The 22547-nt window shown below is 32.6% G+C and overlaps 2 protein-coding genes and 1 long non-coding RNA gene across 7 annotated transcripts in view; 2 read left to right on the top strand and 1 right to left on the bottom strand.

The window, feature by feature from the left end:
* Positions 1-12644, bottom strand: part of LOC125056906 (activating signal cointegrator 1 complex subunit 1) — a 30141-nt gene extending 17497 nt beyond the window's left edge. The window contains exons 1-7 of one of the 3 annotated variants that reach the window (XM_047660260.1): positions 12295-12644; positions 12080-12179; positions 11865-11997; positions 11551-11679; positions 10974-11131; positions 10286-10458; positions 8079-8504 (exon numbers count right to left, since the gene is read on the bottom strand). In XM_047660260.1, coding sequence (XP_047516216.1) covers positions 8248-8504; positions 10286-10458; positions 10974-11131; positions 11551-11679; positions 11865-11997; positions 12080-12179; positions 12295-12406 — 1062 coding nt within the window. In that variant the 5' untranslated portion in view covers positions 12407-12644 and the 3' untranslated portion in view covers positions 8079-8247. Of the gene's footprint in view, positions 1-8078; positions 8505-10285; positions 10459-10973; positions 11132-11550; positions 11680-11864; positions 11998-12079; positions 12180-12294 lie in introns of those variants that run through there. The other 2 variants (XM_047660263.1, XM_047660262.1) reach the window with 2 other exon arrangements.
* LOC125056927 lies at positions 4217-8089 on the top strand. The gene is made up of 2 exons (XR_007118134.1): positions 4217-5117; positions 7141-8089. It is a non-coding gene; the product is annotated as an uncharacterized LOC125056927 (long non-coding RNA).
* Positions 12645-13807: 1163 nt separating the features above from the next.
* Positions 13808-22332, top strand: LOC125056900. 3 transcript variants are annotated; one of them, XM_047660251.1, is made up of 2 exons: positions 13808-13960; positions 20926-22332. In XM_047660251.1, the coding sequence occupies exons 1-2, from the start codon at positions 13879-13881 to the stop codon at positions 22113-22115; spliced, it is 1272 nt and encodes a 423-aa protein (XP_047516207.1). In that variant the 5' UTR covers positions 13808-13878; the 3' UTR covers positions 22116-22332. The 3 variants fall into 3 exon arrangements, with proteins under 3 accessions (XP_047516207.1, XP_047516209.1, XP_047516208.1); XM_047660253.1 differs by lacking the exon at positions 13808-13960 and adding an exon at positions 20365-20635; XM_047660252.1 differs by lacking the exon at positions 13808-13960 and adding an exon at positions 20366-20536.
* Positions 22333-22547: the final 215 nt, after the last annotated feature.

The following is a 22547-nucleotide window of genomic DNA, read 5'->3' as shown; positions in this document are numbered from 1 at the left end:
TCTTTAATACACTATTAAATAAAACTAAGAAATAACAAATATATATACATTAACTACACTAGACTACTGATCCAAACCCTAGAAATAAAATTTAATTAAATCGAAAAACGCGTCAGTCTACGATCGTATTTCCCGCGCTTCCAGCTTTCATATTTAACACCAGCATAGACCAAGGAGTCTTTCCGGATCTCATGAAACACAGTAAAGTAGTTCCGTTGTTCAAATCCGGTGATAGTAAAGAACCCAATAATTATAGACCTGTGTCAATTCTGCCAGCTCTCAGTAAGGTGTTTGAAAAGTTAATGCTCAATCAAATGTTATGTCACTTTAATAAAAACTTCATCTTTCATGAACAACAGTACGGTTTCACCAAAGGGCGTTGTACAACTGACGCCGGTGTCTCCCTAATCAAGAACATTTTTAACGCTTGGGAGGAAGCACAAGATGCCATTGGAATCTTTTGCGACCTTTCGAAGGCGTTCGATTGCGTAAACCATGAGACTCTTCTGCTGAAACTTAATCACTACGGGATTAAGAACAAAGCTCTGGACTTACTAAGATCTTACTTGAAAAACAGACAGGTTAACGGCATAAACTCGTTAGGGTCTGAAATTATAATGGGCGTTCCTCAAGGTTCAATATTGGGTCCATTCCTCTTTTTAGTATACATAAATGATTTACCCCAATTAGTTCAGAATAAACCGAAGATGGTGTTATTTGCAGATGACACATCATTGATTTTTAAAGTAGATCGACGGTCACAAAATCGTGACGACGTGAATAACTCTATTCTTCGGGTCCAAAATTGGTTTACGGTAAACAATTTGGCACTGAATGATAAAAAAACTAAATGTATTAGATTTACGTTGCCAAATGTTAAAAGTAAGGAATGTGACATAATGTTACACATAGAGACTCTTTCGAATAGGCTGAGCTCTGCAGCATATGCAGTAAAGAAAATCCGACAGTTTACTGATGAGGACACGGCTAAAATTGTGTACCATAGCTACTTTCATAGCGTTATGTCGTACGGCATTTTACTGTGGGGTGCTGCTGCAGAGGTTCAATCTATATTTGTGCTGCAGAAGCGGGCTGTTCGGGGTATTTGTTGTGTTTCTCCGAGGGAGTCGGTACGGAATAAGTTTAAGGAATTAAATATTATGACACTATCTGGTCAATATATTCTTGAAGCCTTGTTGTATGTCCAAAAAAATATAAACGATTTTAAAACAAATGGTGACTTTCACCAGTATAATACGCGAAATAGAACTAATTTGAGTGTACGACCAACCAGGCTCCAAAAGATAAACCACTCCTTATATGGAAATTGTATTCGTTTTTACAACAAGCTCCCAAGCGAAATTAGAGAATTATCACTAAATAAATTCAAAGCCCTCGTTAAACGAAAATTAATCAACAAAGCTTTTTATAAATTTGAGGACTACTTAAATGATCCTAATCCTTGGGATTGAATTGCTCCAGTTCAAACAATTTGTATGACAATACTTGGCGATTAAAAAGAGTGGCGGAAAGTTTCTTGCCAGTTCTTCTTACCCGCTCTACGCCCTTGACTTGCGAACTGGTAGTAAATGTAAATTTACGATTAATTTAACTTGACGATTCAAAAGTGTACTTGGTTACCTACTTGAATAAAGATATTTTGAGTTTGAGTTTGTTGAATGAAGGAAAACTGGAATTTATTAATCAAACGGTTTTCCTAGGCATCACGCTAGACGAGAAGTTACAATGGGGACCTCATATCACATCTCTTGCGGGGCGGCTGAGCTCAGCCGTTTATGCGGTTAGAAAGGTAAGATATTTAACCAATGTAGAAACTGCGCGTTTGGTCTATTTTAGCTACTTTCACAGCATAATGTCTTACGGCATTTTACTGTGGGGTCGGGCTGCTGACATAGAATCCATTTTTATTTTGCAAAAGAGAGCGGTCAGAGCCATTTATAATCTACGTCGTTGCGAATCTCTCAGGGAACTATTTAAAAAGATTAATATTATGACAGTACCTTGCCAATTCATTTATGAAAATATTATGTATGTAAGAAAGAATCTACATCTTTTTAGTAAAATAAATGAAAGACATAATTTTAGTACTAGAAATAAAGATAAAATAGCTCAACCATCTTTCAGATTAGCCAAAGTTCAAAATTCATTTATGGGGTACTGTGTGAAATGTTACAATAAAATACCTTGTGACATTTTAAAACTAAATGAACGAAAATTTAAATGTTTTATTAAAAGTACACTTTGTAAACAAGCATATTACAAATTAGATGATTATATTCAAGATAAGAATGCTTGGAAACATGCTGGTCCTGCTCCATAGGACAATCCTATGATTGGCTCTATAGCCTGGACAAAATCAAATTGGTTGCTGATTTTTTGCTTTAGCATATTTTTGTTATTTTTTTTAATTTATATAATGCTACAAATGTAATTATTTTTTTTTTTTGTATCTCACACACTGTTTTGTTGTGTTTTTTTAATATTTTTATTACTCTTTAATGTTGATATTCTAAGGTTTCGATATTTGTAAATATGTGAGGAACATAGACCAGTGCCGATAATTTTTGAAACCAAAAAAAATTACAGTAGGATGAAACCCATTAGAAAAGCAGGGGAATATGATCAAAATGAAAGGAAAAATAAATTACGGTCGATCTGAGGTCGGGAAGGGGTAGGGGGGGTAGTTTTAAGGGTAAAAAACGGTTTATCTCGATTTCCGGCAAAACTAAAAGTCCTATCGAAGAAAACTAAATGGCAAAGTTGTAGGTCATAAAAAGATCTACAACTTTTGTATTCACACATTTTTCACATAACCTCAAAATTTATGTGAAAAATTCAAAAAACCAACTTTTTGGTTTTTTATTTCTATCTTTTACAAAAATTTATTTTTTTAAACGAAATTTGGTGAAAACTTACCTTATTATGTCCCAAATATACTGTAATTTATTTGATTAAAAATATTTATTTTTTCACCTTATTTTGAATTAATATCGAAAAAACACCCTAATTTTCAATCGAAAATTCTGACGTCAAAATTTCAGCTTTTTTCAAAAAGTTGATGTGCTTTCAGTGCGTTGAAATCTCTACTTTCCTATGGTAAAAAAATATATATATATTACCATAGTAAATCTTCTCGAAAATGCAAAAAATCGTATGCAGTAACGCCCAGACCCGTCATCCCCTTCCCTACTTCTCTATGAATCTTCTTTTAATTATAATTAGATGCCTATTTATTACTATTTTAAGATAACTTATATATACCTGAGTGACCTAAAAAAAATTTTTAGCCTTTAGATGGGCTAAAATTTTCGTATTTCATAGAGAAGTAGGGAAGGGGATGACGGGTCTGGGCGTTACTGCATACGATTTTTTGCATTTTCTGAGAAGATTTACTATGGTAATATATATATTTTTTTTTACCATAGGAAAGAAGAGATTTCAACGCACTGAAAGCACATCAAATTTTTGAAAAAAGCTGAAATTTTGACGTCAGAATTTTCGATTGAAAATTAGGGTGTTTTTTCGATATTAATTCAAAATAAGGTGAAAAAATAAATATTTTTAATCAAATAAATTACAGTATATTTGGGACATAATAAGGTAAGTTTTCACCAAATGTCGTTAAATAAAAAAGATTTTTGTAAAAGATAAAAATTAAAAACTTGGTTTTTTGAATTTTTCACATAAATTTTGAGGTTATGTGAAAAATGTGTGAATACAAAAGTTTTAGATCTTTTTATTACCTACAACTTTGCCATTTAACTTTCTTCGATAGGACTTTTAGTTTTGCCGGAAATCGAGATAACCGTTTTTTACCCTTAAAACTCCTCCCCCCTGCCCCTTCCCGACCTCAGATCGACCGTAATTTATTTTTCCTTTCATTTTGATCATATTCCCCTCCTTTTCTAATGGGTTTCATCCTACTGTAATTTTTTTCACTTTTTATTTATTTTAAAGGCTATCTGCACTGGTCTAACATGTATACTAACTTTTTTAGTATAGTAGTTTATTCTAAGAGTACATTGTCTTCACATATAATTATTTAACAAATGTAACAAAATATTGTAAACCTATTTTAAAAGAGTAAGTGTGGAGTTTCTTGCCCATTCTTCTCCACACGAAACTACCTTTTGGAAGGGGCAACTAGAATCATCTTTATATATTTTTTTTTTGACGTTCAAAAGTGCCATTTTAGATGGTCTAATTGAAATAAACGATTTGACTTGACTTGACATCAAGCACGCCAGCAAGATCAGAGTTCTCTTTTAATGCACATGGAATACAGAGTACTTTTACCATGACTGGGTCGTGGCAGAGCGGCACAAACTTATTCCGTCTGTATACGCCGGTGTCAACGTGGATCCTGACGGTTTCGGTAAGGGAGTCGCTTACCAAGGTCTGGAGTGAAATGAAAATTGACAGCTACGATGTTTCGGCGGAATTTAGAAAGCCTGAAGATAGCTTACAGGATCCAGCAGAACCTAATGTGACGTGGTATAGCGCTCATGTCTGTGAATCCCAATACTTATTGCAAGTGATAAAATGCGTGGACGAATCTTGCTGTTCCCGCTCGAGGAGTGCGTTAAAATCTGTCTTTCCGGATACTTTCTTGCCAATCCTTCAAACCCCAAGCAACTCGTGGTACCTAGTCAGCTAGACAAAGGCATGGCAAGACTGCCCTGACTGCTTGATAATGCTACTACTTGACTGCTGGGGCAATCAAACTTCTTGACACAACAGGAATAAGACGCCTAAAGAGTACTAACCTTTTGAAATAAAAACCTAGTGTTCACTACACTACATTTTTTAACTATAAGTACAAAATATAAGTGCAAGTGCGGTAAACGAACATAGTGTCAAAACATTATAGAACTCTAAGACTGTTAATAAACATTATCTTAGTTGAAGCTATTTATTAGAATTATAGAGTCAACGTAATATTATTTATTAGCCAGAATTATTGTATAGGCTAGATTGTTATTCATGTAAAGTCGCACTTTTTTTTGTGTGTCGCAAAAGTGCAAAATAACAAAAATACCTTTTAATATAGTCCAGCTTAGCTTTAATTCCAAGGATAGCGAATATTCATATTTTAAGTAATAAAAAAAAAATCAATGGAGCTACAACCTTATTGTTTACCTTATACCTGTTTCATGATCATTTGTTAAAGAAAAACGCTTTTTACCGGATTAAAGTTATGTATTATTATTATAAATTTACAACTATTTGACATAATTTTAAATTTATCCGACGTTTCGCGTGCTTTACAGCGTGCGTGGTCACGGTGACTGAAGACAAAAGATGTTGAATGTCAAAAGGTATCACAGCTGCAGAGAAAGTTGCCTTATCTGTATTTGTTTCCCCGGAGTTGGTATCGACTAAAAGATGGAGGGTTTTGGCAAAAATGGCTCACGGTGTCCTCTATTTTCGCGGATTGTTTTTCTTTTTGAGATTTTAATTTGGATATTATTGGATCCCAGGTGTTTGACAATTTTAGGCCGTCTTCTCTATTGAAATTGGGGTGTTTTTTGATTTCAATGGCTTCGCGTACCAATCTTGGGAAGAATCTTTTCTCTTTCGCAAGTACTTTCGGTTGGTCAAAGCGTATGTAGTGATTAGGCCTATCTAGTATGTGTTCACAGACTGCTGATTTTGTGTGTCGTCTATGTCTTATGTCTGCAATGTGTTCTTTGAGTCTGCTGGACATATTGCGTTTAGTTTGCCCTATGTAAGACAGGCCACAGTCGCAATCCAGTTTGTATATACCTGCATCTTGCAATGGGGTGTTACTTTTGATTGGTCTTAGGAATTGCTGAATCTTCTTGTGCGGCTTGAAAATTGTATGAATAGAAGCTCGTTTTAGGATCCGGCTAATTCTATCTGTAACTCCCTTTACATATGGCAAGTAGGCTGGCTGGCGGGGAACTGTTTGTGTCTTGTTTTTGTTTTTGTGATGTAGCCGGGGGATGCGCAGCTTGTTTCGGTGTAGCACCTGTTTGACATGCTGTAGTTCCTCCTCGAGGTGGGCATCATCAGAAAGACGCTGGGCTCTCTGAAACAAACATTTACCGACAGAAAGCAGTTGTGAAGGGTGGTGGTGGGATTCACCATTGAGGTACCTATCTGTGTGGGTTGCCTTCCTGTGTATTGTGTGACCTAGTGTGCCATCTGCTTTGCGTATAATTAAAATGTCTAAAAAGGGGCAGACAGTTGTTGTTTTCTTGTTCAACAGTAAATTTAATGTTCTTGTGTATTGAATTTAAATGTGCTAGAAATGCAGATATTTTGTCATTGGGGAGTACTACAAATGTGTCATCGACATATCTCTTGTACAGTCGAGGTTTAACCGGGGCATTGGCTAGAGCTCTCTCCTCAAAGTCCTCCATGAAGATGTCAGCGACTATAGGTGACACTGGAGAACCCATGGCTACTCCATCAACCTGCACATAGAACTCATCTTTCCACATTAAGTATCCTGATGTGAGACAGTGTTTTACAATATCTACATAATCTGGTGACATGTTCTGTTCCCTAAGTCTTTTTGCAATGATATCTAGGCAGTCATTTAGTGGTAAGTTTGTAAATAGTGACTCAATGTCAAAACTCACCATGGTTTCATTGTGGAGTAATTTTAGATCTCTCAATGTTTCCACAAAATGGTAAGAGTCCTTAACATGAGCACTAGTGTGCCCCCTGAGAGGGGATAATATTGACACTAAGTGTTTGGCTAATTTGTATGTGGGTGAGTCGATATGACTGACTATGGGTCTTAAAGGATTGTTGTGTTTGTGTATTTTTGGCAATCGTTTTTCTTTAAATGTGTAAAGGTTATGTAAATCAAAGACAATACTATCATTTGTTAATCTAATAGGCAAGTAGGTGATCAGCCTTCTGTGCCTGACGCACGCCCTCGATTTCTTGTGGGTCTAAGGCAAGCCGGTTTGCTCACGATGTTTTCCTTCACCGTTCGAGCAAATGTTAAATGCGCACATAGAAAGAAAGTCCATTGGTGCACAGCCGGGGATTGAACCTACGACCTCAGGGATGAGAGTCGCACACTGAAGCCACTAGGCCAACACTGCTCTGCATTCTTAATATAAATAATATTTCCTTAAACAGGCTACGCGATTATACGATTACACACTCACAAAATGCATGCAATCACGTCGTCGCTGCTACGAATCTACTGACGCATCACGCACCATGACGCATCGCATCCCTCGTAAACAGCTACGAAACATTCAAGGTCTTTGATTTATACGATTTTCAGGTTAAGGGCTTTTCTTGGCAGTATTACTTGAACAATGATAACCTCACGTTATAGCTCGAAGATGGTCCTTGTTAACGATTGTGAACTTGATTCTGTAAAGATACAGTTTAGTTTTCACATTATACAAAAGTTTTGTTATCAAAACTAAATTTGGTATCGAGACTTATAACACTATTCTATAATTTTAATTTGTAAAGCCAGAAAAGGGAGACGTTTATAAAATATTAGCATTGCCTATCGTGATCATATTCCTCAAATTTTGCGTAATTGATACAATTATTAGTTATTTTTCATAATTGTAGTTAGTTGTTTTATTTCCTTTAATATAAATAATTATGAGTTTCGCACTTCTTGCACTTCCTCACAATTTCTTTTTCATGCAGGTTTCATAGAAGGCAACAACGATATAATTATTTCTTTAAAGTGCAGTGAGTTAATCTTGTTATTTTACAAATGCAATGCAATGTTATTATAATACTCTTTTTTGTGCTTTACTGTAATTCCTTTTTTTTATGTAATTACTACTAATTCTTCTCTAATTTTATTTTAAATTAAATTCTCTAATGTTTTATTCAAATAATATGGAATATTTCTGTCAGTCAGAGGGTCCTTGACAAATACTTCTTTTTAATAGAATATACGTATAATACTATCTACGGTATAATATAATATAATTTTAAAAAAGTGACGGAATAAGGATGGCTACATTCCTGTGGAAAAAAGAACAAATATATTTCTTATCTAATTTTGCTGCTTTCAATGAAATTGTAAGCAAGATAAAGACTAATTTAATTATTATATATTTTTATTTAAACACCTTTATAGTTTAACAAATATGTAAACAGAAAGTATACAAAATTGAAGAATTCGATCGCGCATATTATCCTTGTTTAAGACAAGTATTCTTCAAATGTTGGGCAAATAATTTAACAGGAAGACATTATATTTAGTTTCAATCATAAACTTATGACGCAAGTCGGTTGATAGAAGCCATCTGGCGCTAAAGATTTTCTTTGGGATAAATGAATATTATTAATTTCCATAACACCAAAGTCATAATCATTAAATTTCTCCAATATTTCAGACCCGTCGAAGCTTTCCCTTTGCTGTTTTGTTGGACTGTCGTTTTCTATTGTTTTCCCTCTATATTTAGAGTTTAATAGAGTAACGTGTATTTTAACATTATCGCGACCAAACTCATTTGCCATAAGTCCTGAAAATATATTTTTGGATTTATGGGTAAGCAGAAACATCACTCATTATATTAGTAAACCTAGGACCACTACAATGATAATATTGCAAAACACAAGTTCAACACTAGTCAAACAACCCGATTATGGCGAATATCTGTAGACTTGTTATTGTCGATGTTTTACACAAAAGTGAAAACCTAAAAATAAGTTTTATCTTCGGACATTTAATTTCGCATTCACGTATGAAAATAAAATACATATAAACAAAGGCATAGGCTCGTGCAATAAAAACGACGCCTTTAATGGTCGATCTTAAGTATTATGTCATGGGTTCATCCCAGAAGAATATCGTCAGCCCGTTGTCCCATGGCTGGCTTCTGGTGTGTCGCGTGTTTGTTAACTGATTATATATATAGAATAATTAACAATCATACAAAATATGTATATACAAAGCCATTAAGGTGGGAACTGACCAAAGTTACGAGGTGTAATGTAGCATTCGCATCGAGCGTGTTACGCATCGAGCATGTTATGCTGTGTTTTATAATCGGCGTAACAAGCTCGTCAATACTCTGTGCTCCGCTTTCGCCGCCAGTGTTCACGAGATGTCCGACAGCGAGGACGCGTTGGTATCTTTGATTCTACTTAATTATTGTTTCATCCAAATTAAGAAGAAGAAAAAACGTTACTGGACATCAAACTTCTTTAAAAACAGAGGCATATGTGGTGGTTTGTCATTGATAGCAATTTTAAAGAACTTGTACGCATGTCTTCTATCGATTTTGAACAAGTCGTGAATTTAATTGTACCAAAAGTACTTAAAAAATACACAATTTATAGAAAATCATAATCATGATCACTCGCGACGTGCGCCGTGTACTGACTGAACCGCGTAACAGTCAAAGGATTCGCCGAAAAACAGACAGCCGGGTGGAGCACTCTAAAGCCGGGTCCAGACGAGTGTAACGTGTAATGTAAGATTACGTGTAATTTAGCATCAACAATGTGGACGGCACACGAACTCAAAGCGAATTGTGAACGCGAAAATATTTCAAAAGCTGTTTCCACTCAGTTGCTACGAACATGCCGAATAGGAAGGTCGTGATAGCTGGTGCGGTAATCATTTTGTTTTTGCATTCTTCTACATCTCTTTCCAATGAATGAGCAATATCACTCCAAGCATCGTGTTTCAGATTTTTTTATAGTATTGCGGGTTTTTGAATCCCAAATAACTGGTTTTTCTTGATACAAACTAATAAGTTCAAGCGATTTTTCGTCACTCCACATCATGAGCGTACATACGACACAACCGTCACGAACGCCGTCCTAACGAGCACTGCGAGCGTCTTTGTGTTCGCGCGAAAAACCGACAGCCGATGGATCAACCTCGAGCGCCGCGCGAGCGTTACATGTAATGCTCGTAGTGCCGTCCACACGTAGAATTCGTGTTACATTACACGGTGGATTACATTACACGTTACACTCGTCTGGACCCGGCTTAAGGTGGGAACTGACCAACGTTACGATGTGTAATGTAACATGTAATGTAATGTTACACAGCGAGCATTCGTGCAGTCAGTACGTCGTGTTGCGGGGAAACACAACGTAAGCGAGTAACGAGCGGCTCATTGCTCACTGGTTTCCCCATAACACGACGTACTGACTGCACGCTGTGTAACGTGTTACATTACACCTCGTAACGTTGGTCAGTTCCCACCTTTATAACGTCATTGATTTTTACATTTATCCTCGATATTACAAACAAATTACATAAAAAAATTTGAAACTTCTTAATACGCACCTTTTTTAAAAAAGAACTGAGCTATAGCGTCGATCATATCCTGTAAAACGCCTTTATGGGCGTCATCTTCTTGAACAGAGCCATACAACACATGCATTTCTTTGGGATCATCATTCATATACGACAATCCTTTTAATCGTAACTTAAGTGGCAAGTGATTTTGTATCATGGGCCTAAAATACAGTTTAATTCAGCCATTGCATAACAGTACTTTCATGAAACTTACTGTGATTCAACGTGTTTATTAACCTAACCTACGAATGGCGCGAATTTTTTGTAGTCTATGTCCAGTAGAATTTTACTTAACTGTGGCCTACTTTGCATCTATGATTATGATTATATTGCTTCACTGCAGCTCTTCAGGCTATCTACCAACCCACGACGGCCCAAGCTGAGATCCGACTCTTGCAGGAGACGCCTTTGTGCAAGACAGAGCTAAGCTCGCCAAAACAGACCAAACTGAGATCGGATCTTCCAGTGCTAATAGCTATGAGCTAATGCAAGATTTTGTACAAAAAATGTTATGGACGTAACGTTTATAGTTCTTTTTTACACATAAGTACTTATATATTTTTATTTATTTCTATTGATAGGTCTGGTTCTCTACCCCATATGTCAATGACGTATGCTGAGAATAGTTTTTTTTGTTTAATTATACGCACCAGATACAGAGATACAGGAAACTTACATAATATGTTCTTTAACTTCTGCTAAGTATTTTGATGCAAGCAGCCTTTCTTCATTATCCATCAAACACATTACACCTACAGTGATATGTAACTTACTAGCTCTTATAAATATAGACTCATGCAATCCCCTACCTCGACAATCTTGCAACACCATTTCCTGAAAAAACAAGACAAAAAAATTACTCTTTAACAGTCAAGCCAGAATAATTTAAGAGTTAAGGGTTATTTATATTATTATATAAGTAACATATCTAACTACAAACTGTTCTTCAACTAAAGGGGTATCTTGAGTATCAACATGATTGATAGTTTTAGGCAAGTAATTTGCTATAGCGTGCAAGGGCTACCTACACCCAATCGTCCCAAAGGCTTCTTGAATGGAGAAGTGAAGAGATGGACCAATCACAAAGCAAACAGGGCAATGCCTAAAGATGGACCTGTTTTGCCAGGAAAGACTCGAGTTAGAATTTTTAGCATTCAAAACTTTATTTAGAATGAATAATAAGCTTGCCCAGCTCAGGTAAACTGAATTTGTGCTAAACACATTTTCTATTTCATTATTGTAATTAAAGTTACCTTAAATTTGTCAAAATTCTTCACTATTTCTTCACTATTCATTGGAAGTGATATAAAGTGTGTTGATCTTTGCCTCATTCTAGCCGATATAACAATCATATTGATTTTCCTTCTTGCAGCTTTTACACTCTAAAATTACATTTAAATTGAGTTAATCAAAATGAAACAGTTAATAAAATATGCCCACATTTTTTATAGGAGTTTAAAAAGCTACTATTATAAATAAATAAAAATATGATTGAACCTTAACAAGAAAGAGAATATGTAAATTAAATGAACACTCATATTGATTTAATAAAAATTGTGTTACTCACTGGAATACTTGGACCATAAATAACAACATCTTTGTTCTCTCCCATTCGTGGGATTTTTATGTCAGTTTTGGTGTCCCTTTGAATACGCATTTTTATTGCTCCTTTCTTACCTATTATGTTACCTAAATAATGTCTGTAATTACAATAATAAAATCAATATACATATTTGTTACATTATGATTAAAATTCATGTACAACTCTAATAAGAAACATACTTGGATACATGAAAAGTTGTACAGTATCTGTCTGAATCAATCATTTGAACTTCAAAATCAGTGTCATCATCATTTTCTTGCAAATCTTGGTAGGGCATATCTAAAAAACAAATAATATACAAAAACTGTGAATGTAGTAGGTACTAGTCATACTTTTACAAAAATAACTACAAGTGCAGGTGACTGGTGAAATATTCAAAATAAATATGTATTACCATTTTCGTATAGATCATGCTCTTGGTGAAAAGAAACATCCACGATAGGGTCATTTACTCTGTAACATCTATTTTCAATCCATATCAATTCCGGTTTAAGAATATCGTTCATAATATTGACTATTTACGAAAGTTAAAGGTATAAAAAAGTAAGAGTTTTGTTAATTTAATTTGTAATAATAATTGTAAATTTATCCGAAGTAAATAAGTCTCCAGTTAGGTAGTTTCGTTTATTAATGATTGAAATGTTTATTTTACATTACGCCGTAAGTCTGACCAAATATTTACTTGTTTTGTATTTTACTAATTACTATTTACTTTTAAGTTTTAACACTACTTCTGAGTTCTGACTTCATAAGATCTGTTTCTGTATTCTGTCTGCTGTCATCTGTGATTTGACTTTTGTCTTTTAGTCACGAAAAAGAACTACATAGTCTATAGACTAAATGACTTATATAAAATACAGAGGATAAAAATTAAGACTCAGTAAGTTATACCTTATACAGCCGCAGTTATTAGTGGTTTTTTATCTTCACCAATCGATTTGGGCCATTCAAAAACGCTATTCAAGATTTAAAACATATTCAGATTATTGATTTATGAATATATAGCACCAATACATATTATTATTTTAAATTCTATTTATTTTAAAAACACATTTATAATATTAAGAATTACGACGCAGTTGCGAGTGTTTTATGGTGTTGTTGCTAGCTTTCTAAGGTAAACCAGTTTAATTGTAAATACTACATTTGCTCAAAACCAAACAGCCTCAGACGAAATTAAACTCCCTGACAGTATTAAGACAGGCAGACATGTTATTTACTAGCATGCTACGTCATCGTCCATTCGACTAATCCCGACCGTTTTATGCCACGTGACTGACCTATAAAATACAATATTATTAATTATGGTTAGTTTGATAAATAAATAATAGGCAAAAAGTTATTTTATTTCAAATTACTCTCTAAAACACTCTCTAAATTACTCTTTTCAAACTGTCAATTAGTGTAGTGTAGGTAGGTAGGTAGGAAACCACAAGTAAATCATTTCCACTTTAACCAAATTAAACTAAATTTTGAAAACTACACACTATTGAAATTATCACATTTCAAAATAATTATGATTGATTAATAATTTCAATAATAATACCTAATTAATTAATTAATTTAATAAACTTAAATTATAAATAGGTATAATAAAAGCATATCCGTACCAAGCCGTACTAAGTATAGCCTATATAACGTGCAACTATATAATATTTTGCTGAAATCCTACTTATTCCTTCTGTGCAACCAACATATTATCCTAAAGTTATCTAACATTAAAGTCTTTTATATTACAATATCAATAAGAACAAGCGCATAACTACCTAATCAATTTATATAGCCTATATTAATATTCTCCAGTTTGTATGTCATGATAACATTACCTACTATCTGATATAATTTGATAATAAGGTTGTCCGCAGTGTTTACATAAAATATTATTGAAATTCACGAAGCACTCGTTTCTTCATTTACAAGAAGGTGGAACTTGTGTGAACAATATTTATTAATTAAATAGTAGGATCTGATTGTGGAGATGAGTCAAACTACTCATCATTCGTGTAATACATATTATAATGCGAATTATAATTATACATCTATTACCAACAAAGACAGTGGTAAGTTTAAAAAGAATTATATCTTTTTGATTGTAATGTCCAGAACTTATGAATGATAAATTCTAAGTACCTACAACTAATAATTTTATGACGTTTTTATAAAGATAATTGAGATTCACTTGTAATAGTTACCATGGTACAACGTTATTCTATTTTTTATCTTAATACGCTATTTGTCTATCATTATAGATTTGAAGATATGTAAAAGTATTTTACAATAAATTTTATCTTAAGGATATACGAATTTTCCTTGAGGTAAATGTGATTATTTAGTTTATAAAATATTGACTATAACATACTTCCTGAATATTTCCAAAGAAAATATTTTTTTATATAACTTAAAACACTTGTTATTATTACATTCAACTAAAATTTAAATTTGTGTGAACGTGCGATCTTACAAAATGCATAAACAAAAAATAAAAAATACATAAATACTTACCTAAAACTATTCTAATGATTGGCGCAAGTGTTGACTTTTTCTTTGTGGTTTTTATGTAGCTCTAGTAAAATCCGATTATCTAAATAACGTACAATGCACTAGGTATGCGTGTGCGGTGACATAATTCGTAATTATTATATTTAAATTGCTTTAAAGTTTAATTTCCGCCTGTAGTTTCACTTACCGGAAATAAAAAAAAGATAATCTTAAATATGAATTAATAGCAATATGTATAGCCATCTGATAGCTGTACAAATCGTCAAATATTCATCAGCAAATCTACTTAATTTATATTAAGTCCATATTGATATGAATACTAACCCAAAAAAAGACAGGTAACAAAAATTGTGAATTCGAATTTTCTAAAACGTTTGCTATATTTTTTATCAGGTGTTTAAATTATAAATGAGTAACGTAAGTAGTATAAATAAATAAAATAGTATAAATAAGTAAGTAAAAGAAATAATTTTTTTGATATCACTATTGTACCTAAGGATAATTCGAAACGTGTCTTGTGAGACAACGACATTTTCAATAGAAGCTATATATAATATATGTCTTACTCATTAGTATTTAACAGTAGAAAGGGGAAACATGAATTGATAAACTTCTTTTTGTGTATTCATTGCAAATATTATCTAATTCATAAAGTATCAAGTATTTCATTTGAAAAGACTTGAGCTGTTTAAACGCATGATTTCAAATGCAATGTCAGATGCATTCATACAAAATAGAATAATTTCTCATACAAGAGCTAAAGAACTAGTTCTTCAAATATTATACGAACGAGATGTTTTATGAAAATTACGCGTACTGCTTAGACTAAGAAAAGTTAACTTGTTGAACAACTATTAGTTTTTGTTTAGTAACAAAGTATTTGTTTTATTCTTTAATCTTAACTACATATTTCCTAAATTTCCTAGCCATTGGTCAAGATACCACCCGTGGGCGCCGATTCGTAATTCTGGGAAATTCTAAAATAAATAATAATATTCATAATATATCTTCTTTCTATATAATATCTTTCCTATATATCTTCTGTTATATTTTGTTATATCTGTACAAAATTCATAGGCGGATATACCATAAAGGCTGATTCACGCTACACCGTGCCCCGGCCGGGGCACGGCCTAACATTAATGATATACTTTTGTATGAAGTAATTCATGCCTGACCGTGGCTCGGCGTTGTAATGTCGGTGGGTATTGTTTCCCGGCTCCGGCACGGTCCGGCCCCGGCACGTCGTAACATGAACGTAGGCGCCCGGGCACCCGCAGAGCAGTCAACGTCAAATCTTAGTGAGGTTAAATTTTTTTTTGTTTTTTTTTTTGACAAAAACAGATATAGTCGTCCAAACACGTATAGTATAAGATCCCGCTATACAACGACCTTCACCGAGATGCTTATTTAATGAAACGTATTTTATATTTAATTTAATATGTCAATAAATATTATCCATATGGGTTGTCTAGCAAATTTCAGTCCAGAGTATGTTTAATTAATAATTTAAAAAAAATATTTTTTTAAACATTTCACCGGTATGATTATTAGATAAATTCTATACCAATCGAAAGTATGAAGCCCATAGAATATGCAAACTTTATGCTGCCCATTCTTTTCCGGTCACAACTATCGGGTTGCCAGGTATAAACAGGTAAATCTGTACTAGCATTTTGCAACGGTCTGTTTATTTAATGAAATTTAAATGAAATTAAAGATTATTTTATTCTGAACACGGTGGTATAGGGTTGGCTGCGAAAAATCAGTCCAGAATTGCGGTTGTCGAATTTTCAAAAGTAAAATATTGCTCCGAGTGAATGTGTGCGCGACTGAGAGGGCCCAACCGACCATCCCATGCGATAGAAGAGGACACAGCATAGCAGCTGTTTAAAGTCCGCCCACTTAAAGAAAGAGCGTGCGTATGCTATTTGGGCTTGGAAAAGAAAAGGATAGCGATGGACTCGTATATACTATGCATCATTTTGGAGTAGTTTATTATTTAAATAGAGAAATAGGTTTTTTTTTTAATCAATTAATTATTTATGTGTATATTTTTTATGTAACACTAAAGTATATATACATCTTTAGTAAAAAAGAAGGTTATAGTGATTCATATTATATAATACCCTGATTAAAAATATATATATGATTGAAAAAAATAAAAAAATTTACTACATGCAAATTATAAATCTATAAATGTAAACAAAAAAATCTATAAAAAAAAACAAATCAATTGAAAAAATTCAAAACCCATAAAAGTGATTTTTTCTTAATCAGGGTAATCTTGCAAATTTTATTTTTATTATAAGACAAAATAAAAAAAAACAACAATTAAAAAATTACTTCTATTAATTGTAAAAAATTAAAAATACATTTTTTTTTTTAATTATTCAGTTTCCGAGTCATCGGACATAAAACTACGATAATTGTATTTATAGCGACACTCTACTCCAAAATGATGCATAGTATATATGTACAAGTCTATCGCTATCCTTTTCTTTTCCAAGCCCAAATAGCATGCGCACTCTCTTTCTTTAAGTGGGCGGACTTTAAACAGCTGCTATGCTGTGTCCTCTTCTATCGCCTGGGATGGTCGGTTGGGACCTCTCAGTCGCACACACATTCACTCGGAGCAATATTTTACTTTTGAAAATTCGACAACCGCAATTCTGGACTGATTTTTCGCAGCCAACCCTATACCACCGTGTTCAGAATAAAATAATCTTTAATTTCATTTAAATTTCATTAAATAAACAGACCGTTGCAAAATGCTAGTACAGATTTACCTGTTTATACCTGGCAACCCGATAGTTGTGACCGGAAAAGAATGGGCAGCATAAAGTTTGCATATTCTATGGGCTTCATACTTTCGATTGGTATAGAATTTATCTAATAATCATACCGGTGAAATGTTTAAAAAAATATTTTTTTTAAATTATTAATTAAACATACTCTGGACTGAAATTTGCTAGACAACCCATATGGATAATATTTATTGACATATTAAATTAAATATAAAATACGTTTCATTAAATAAGCATCTCGGTGAAGGTCGTTGTATAGCGGGATCTTAGACCAGTACGTGCGTACACCCAAACAGCCCGGTGTAACATGAACCACTGTCCCGGCCGGGGCCCGGCCCGGTCGCGACACGGTGTACCGTGAATCATCCTTTAAGGATGGTCGTGTAGAAACTAGAAATTGACGAAACAGTGTTCCAATCTTTTGGAAATTTCGCATTTTTTTTATATTATTCTGTACGGAATTTATTTCTTATATGGCTGACGATGTCTGGCCATGAGTCGGAGTCGTGATCGCTCCATGTGATCGAACTTGAATTCGTTAATGCAGTGTTACTATTAATTGTAACCGTGATTCACCTTGATCTATGAGTTTGCGTGTTGTTCTAAGTTCTAACTATAATTTACTATAACGTATTATCTAAATGCATGCTCCTATTTTGCATAGCTTACTACTGATACAGCCTAAACTTTCTTTTGTTATTATTCCATTTTGACACCTATCTTGGAAAATAAAATATGTATGTTAATTTACTAAGTTACATTAAACTGGCAAGTTCTGAAAATTTAAAAATATACTAAAAGATTAATATGACGATAAATTTTGTAAGTTTAACCAACGGTTGATCGTTATGTGATTACTTTTCGATCACCTGAAAGAGTTTTCATTGCAGTTTAGTATAAACTTAAAAAAAACTATTCGAAATCCAATTAAAAGACTAGTGACCGCTAAAAATAGATCATTGCTTAAACATTATTTGTTTCCATTAATCAATCTGTGCATTAAATCTATACCTACTATGCTCGTACTTCTTCCCAACCTCTGATTTTCACTTTCCATAGAAACCATAAATATTTTTTTCTATGGAGCGAGTACTGCTTTTTCTCGATATAAGGAAACAGCCGATAGTGGAAAGTGACTCAGTATTTGAAAGCATTTACACTTGCATAAGTAATAGTCTTACTTAAAAGTATTTAAATACAAAATGTTAAATATGTAACTTTGCATATGCAATTATTTTCAGAATAGGTTTTAAAATACCTTGTTACTTATTTAACTAAATTGACGTTTCGTGTATCGTCTATAAGGCAGGCCTCATTATCATTCTAGCAAATAAAAATGTTCGTTAGAGGTTTTTACATTTGGATATCTTCTGTTCAAGGATCTCAAAATATTTTCTTCATCTTTAAATATTGTAGTGTTTCCATATAATGTACTAAGGCATCATGATATCTGGCTGTTGAAGAATAACATACAACACAACCTCAACAAACATAATATAATAAGATTTAGTCCTTTCCTTCTTTTTATTTGTGTCAGTAGGTATGTTCTATGTCTTGTTTTATCTTTCTCACTTCTGAAACATACTTCTGTTGTCTTTTGGCATCCATTTCATTTTGCCAAAGGGATAAGATACGGATGCTATGTTGCTATATTGGCACCTCTATTTATAAAATAACTCAAAAGGCCTATTATGACTTTCTTTAATAACTTCTATCAATGCATCACAATATGTAACTGCCCAAAATTATTAGAATTTGGATTTGTTTTTGTATAAAACATCCGTAGTAAGTAACTGTGTCCTCTTCTTAACTTCTGATGCCATCAGTAATAGGCTTTGAACAGTTTATGAATTCATGAAGATATTGGATTTTAGTTTAAATTTAAAGATAATATTGGAAGTAATTTTGGAAGAAAGAGTTAAAAGAAAAATTAATCAAAATATGTAATTAATTATATTTTACAATGTCATGTATTTTAAATGTAAAATAATTATATGCGTTCGAGTCGCTAAAATTTTCGTCGGGCGTAATAACTTACACATTAGTTTTCAAAATGGAATGAAAGGTCGCCAATGGTCGTATAAATCACCGATAAAATAAGATAAATTTAGACACAATAAATGTATTTTCGCAAAATTTATAGTTTATATCGATTTTGTTTAAATGTGGACGTAAACTACAGGTGTCCACTGTCCGATAAATTGGCATATTTACCTCTGTTATCTTCTAGTCTGCACTGTTAACTATGAAGTGTCAGTTTCAATGACAGTGCAGTGGCAGCGATGCTAACTTGGAGTTTCCCCTCTAAATTAGGGGAAATCAAGGAGGGTTTTTTAGGTGGTTCATTTATTTCCGGGGTTCTTTAATCGAGAAAAATATTTTGTTTTCTTTAAAATCGCACATATGTATCCAATTCATATTAAGCCTCGAACCTAACCAACAAACTAAACCAAATATAAACTCCAAACGTAGCTATAACTGAAATATCAATTCAATTCAATTTATTTTTTCGAAAAAGCGCGGCAAATTCAAAAAAATTTAGTATCCCTAAAAGTTTGATATATTGGAGTTGGATTAAACTTACTTGATACTTGATTTTTTTTACATTTATAGTAATTATTGTATTTTTATGAAATTAAATATTATACGAATTTGGTCTTTTACTATTGATACTTAAAATTACTAGCATTGCATGGAAAACTAAAACTATATTTATTATAAAACACAACTTTATTCGGAATAATCAAAATCAGAATCCAAAAAATCAATTAAACAAAGAGTAGGCTATTATACCTGTTAACTATTCGGAAAAAATATATAATAGAAATAAAAATAAGTAATTGCATGAAGTATCAAGGCAATAAATCATACTAACCTAAGAAATTCAATGTCATTCTGTGCTGCCATCCAAAAGTTTTCAAATAATTCAATTATCTTCTTTTATTAGCCAGACTCTATTTAATACTACTTTAATGTTTATTTAGGGCATATTACCTCTCGAACCGAGTATACAACAAAAACTTTCGAGGTTTTAAACGATATTTAGGGGTACCTATTTGAAGTTGGTCCTAGGGCCTAGGGGGAACATTTTGTAGGAGTTGGCATCACTGGCTATGGGACATGGGACATGGGTATTGACTATTGGGTATTGGGTAATAGTAAATTATTGTAATAGTGTAATACCTATTACCTACCAGTTACAACTTACAACTCAGAAACATGAATTAGATATCTAGAAACGTAATTGAAATTATTTTTATCATGATAAATAAATGTTAATATATCTTTGTTGTTAAACGAAACTGGAGGCGTAATCGGATTCAATTCAAGGTTAAAATTTTCTAAATACTATGTAAATAGTCGTAAATGTAAAAAGAATGACACGATATAATAATCTTTAATGTTAAAAGCTAGACAGAAGGAATATTGGTATGTACGTGCGTAATTAATATTGAACTTTTGTTTTTATTTATTTTTATCAGCATTTCAAGTGGATTATCATATTTTTATTTGTTATGTTCCCTATCTATAAAAATTAAATTATCATTAAAATTATAAATGGCGATATTACCTTTTTAGTTGGTATTATTGGTTCTTAAAAATTTGTAACTAAAAGATTGATAGGATGTCAGATTTATTACATGTAAAATAAAGAATCTTTTCAAAGTAATAATTAAATGTTATGCAAATTTGATCTATTTTATTATTGCTCTTTTTAGATGATACAAAAATGCATGGATCAAGAAGAGTTGTGGTTTTTTGCCTCCTCACTACTGTCTTACCATCAATACTAATAATATCTCCACTATACTTAAGACATATAAAATATGCAGATGTAATGTACAAAATATCGGATTCTGATGTAATACAAATACACAAAGGCCAATCATCAATATTTTGTGAGAGACATTCCTTAAAAATGAATAATACATTCAATGCATTCCAAATGGAAGGGCGGCCCCATTTATCAAAAAATAGAAAACATATAACATTACGAAAATCCATGTCCTTGCCTGATGATACACTTGAATATTGGGGATTTTACCTCTTTGCTGGAGCCACTGTTGAGTTAAACGCATGCTCCAGATATGAAGGATCAAAAATATTGGTTGTGAAAGGAGATAAGACATTGGACACTTGTGGAATCTTGGAAGGTAATAAGTATAAGAAAGATACCCCTTTGTTAAGTAAAAATGAAAATGTTTCAGTTACACTTGAAAGTCCAGATATTGATACTCTTCTAGAACTCAAGGAAGTCTTAAACAGTCAAAGAGAAATAGTGACTGATAATTATGAAATTGCTAACACTGAACAAACATCTAAAACAAAAAGAATTAAAAGAGACACATTAAGTCCATCTTTACACAATCCTAACACTGTTTTGGACACTGGAGTAAACCATGGGGGAAATGCCAATCCCAAATTACAACTACAAGAAGATGCATCAGTATCTAGTTTTGAGAACAATCTTCATGAATGTTACAATGAAAATATGATAATAAATGAATATTTTCCATATTCAATACAATGCAATAATACAAGATATTTAGAAGTCACAACAACTCTCAAAGTTGTCCATGATGTTACTATAGATGGATATTATTATTACATATTTTATAGTGATAATGACTTTGTTGTAAATGATGTTCATGCCATATTTGATATTTACAAACCTATCTTTCAATATTCTAATATGTCTGACACTAAAGTTTGTATAAATAAAACGGAATGTTCTTTTGGTATTGATTTGTTCAGTGATGAATTAGTTATTGTAGATGTTCCAACAAGAGATGGGTTAAGAAATGAAGATACATCAATATTAATATCAGTGTGCCATCCTCGAATGTCTGTATATATAATTTTTCCTGTCTCTGTTTTATTGTTAGTTCTTTTATTTGCATTTTTATGATATTTCATTAAAGTGGTTGTGTACTCGTTTTTGATAAAGGCAAATATTGCTGAGAGTAAGACATTAATTTATTGACTAGGTACCTAAGCATTTATATTTTATAGATATTAGACATATTTATGTATATAAATTTCTGAGATAAGACTGTGATGTTATTTTACCTGATATATTATTTTATGATTGTTATAAAGATTAAAGATGATTATTACATGTAGAATTAGATTTTTTTTCACATCTATGTCCTTAATTATTGTATTCTAGCCTCATTTATATAGTGGCACAACTTCCTGCCAGTTATTTAAAAAAAAGAACAATAAACTGCTACTTTAAATAATTTTCTTGTCTTCAACATTTTTAAGGTGCTTTCCCTTATTAAAAGCAATCAAATATGCATTGAATAAATAAAATTAAGGAGAGATTTATTCATTTTAA

This window comes from Pieris napi, chromosome 15 (genome assembly GCF_905475465.1).
Source record: "Pieris napi chromosome 15, ilPieNapi1.2, whole genome shotgun sequence".
NCBI lineage: Eukaryota > Metazoa > Arthropoda > Insecta > Lepidoptera > Pieridae > Pieris > Pieris napi.
This window is presented reverse-complemented; position numbering and strand designations above follow the sequence as displayed.

Bases quoted from the DNA above. Each gene is read 5' to 3' on its own strand.
- LOC125056900 (XM_047660251.1), top strand. From the start codon at position 13,879: ATGAGTCAAACTACTCATCATTCGTGTAATACATATTATAATGCGAAT. The intron at 13,961-20,925 runs GTAAGTTTAAAA...TGCTCTTTTTAG, and splicing joins TATTACCAACAAAGACAGTG to ATGATACAAAAATGCATGGA.